The 371-nt window shown below is 56.3% G+C and overlaps 1 protein-coding gene across 1 annotated transcript in view; it reads right to left on the reverse strand.

Moving 5' to 3' along the window:
* EMH_0022050 (importin-alpha re-exporter, putative) overlaps positions 1-371 on the reverse strand; it is a gene marked incomplete at both ends in the record, with an annotated part of 2,341 nt that overhangs the window by 1,531 nt on the left and 439 nt on the right. The window contains one exon of the mRNA XM_013501874.1: positions 108-250. Coding sequence (XP_013357328.1) covers positions 108-250 — 143 coding nt within the window. The remainder of the gene's footprint in view (positions 1-107; positions 251-371) is intronic.

Below are 371 nucleotides of genomic sequence, written 5' to 3' on the forward strand. Positions count from 1 at the left end.
GCTGCTGCTGCTGCTGCTGCTGCTGCTACTGCTGCTGCTGCTGCTGCTGCTGTTGCTGTTTTTCACTACGCTGGGTATTATGCTAGTGGTGCTGCAGCAGCAGCAACAGCAGCAGCAGTAGCAGCAGAAAGATTTGCTGCTGCTGCTGCTGTTGCTGTTGCTGCTGCTGCTGCTGCTGCTGCTGTTGCTGCTGCTGCTGTTGCTGCTGCTGCTGCTGCTGTTGCTGCTGCTGCAGGATCGACTACAGTGTCTGTGTTTCCCAGCAACAACAACAACAGCAGCAGCAGCAGCAGCAACTCCCGCTGCTGCTGCTGCTGCTGCTGCTGCTGCATACCTGCTTGTTTCACAGCAGCATCTGTGTCTTGGTTGAT

This window comes from Eimeria mitis, genomic scaffold, assembly GCF_000499745.2.
Source record: "Eimeria mitis Houghton genomic scaffold, Emh_scaff777, whole genome shotgun sequence".
Classification (NCBI taxonomy): Eukaryota; Apicomplexa; class Conoidasida; order Eucoccidiorida; family Eimeriidae; genus Eimeria; species Eimeria mitis.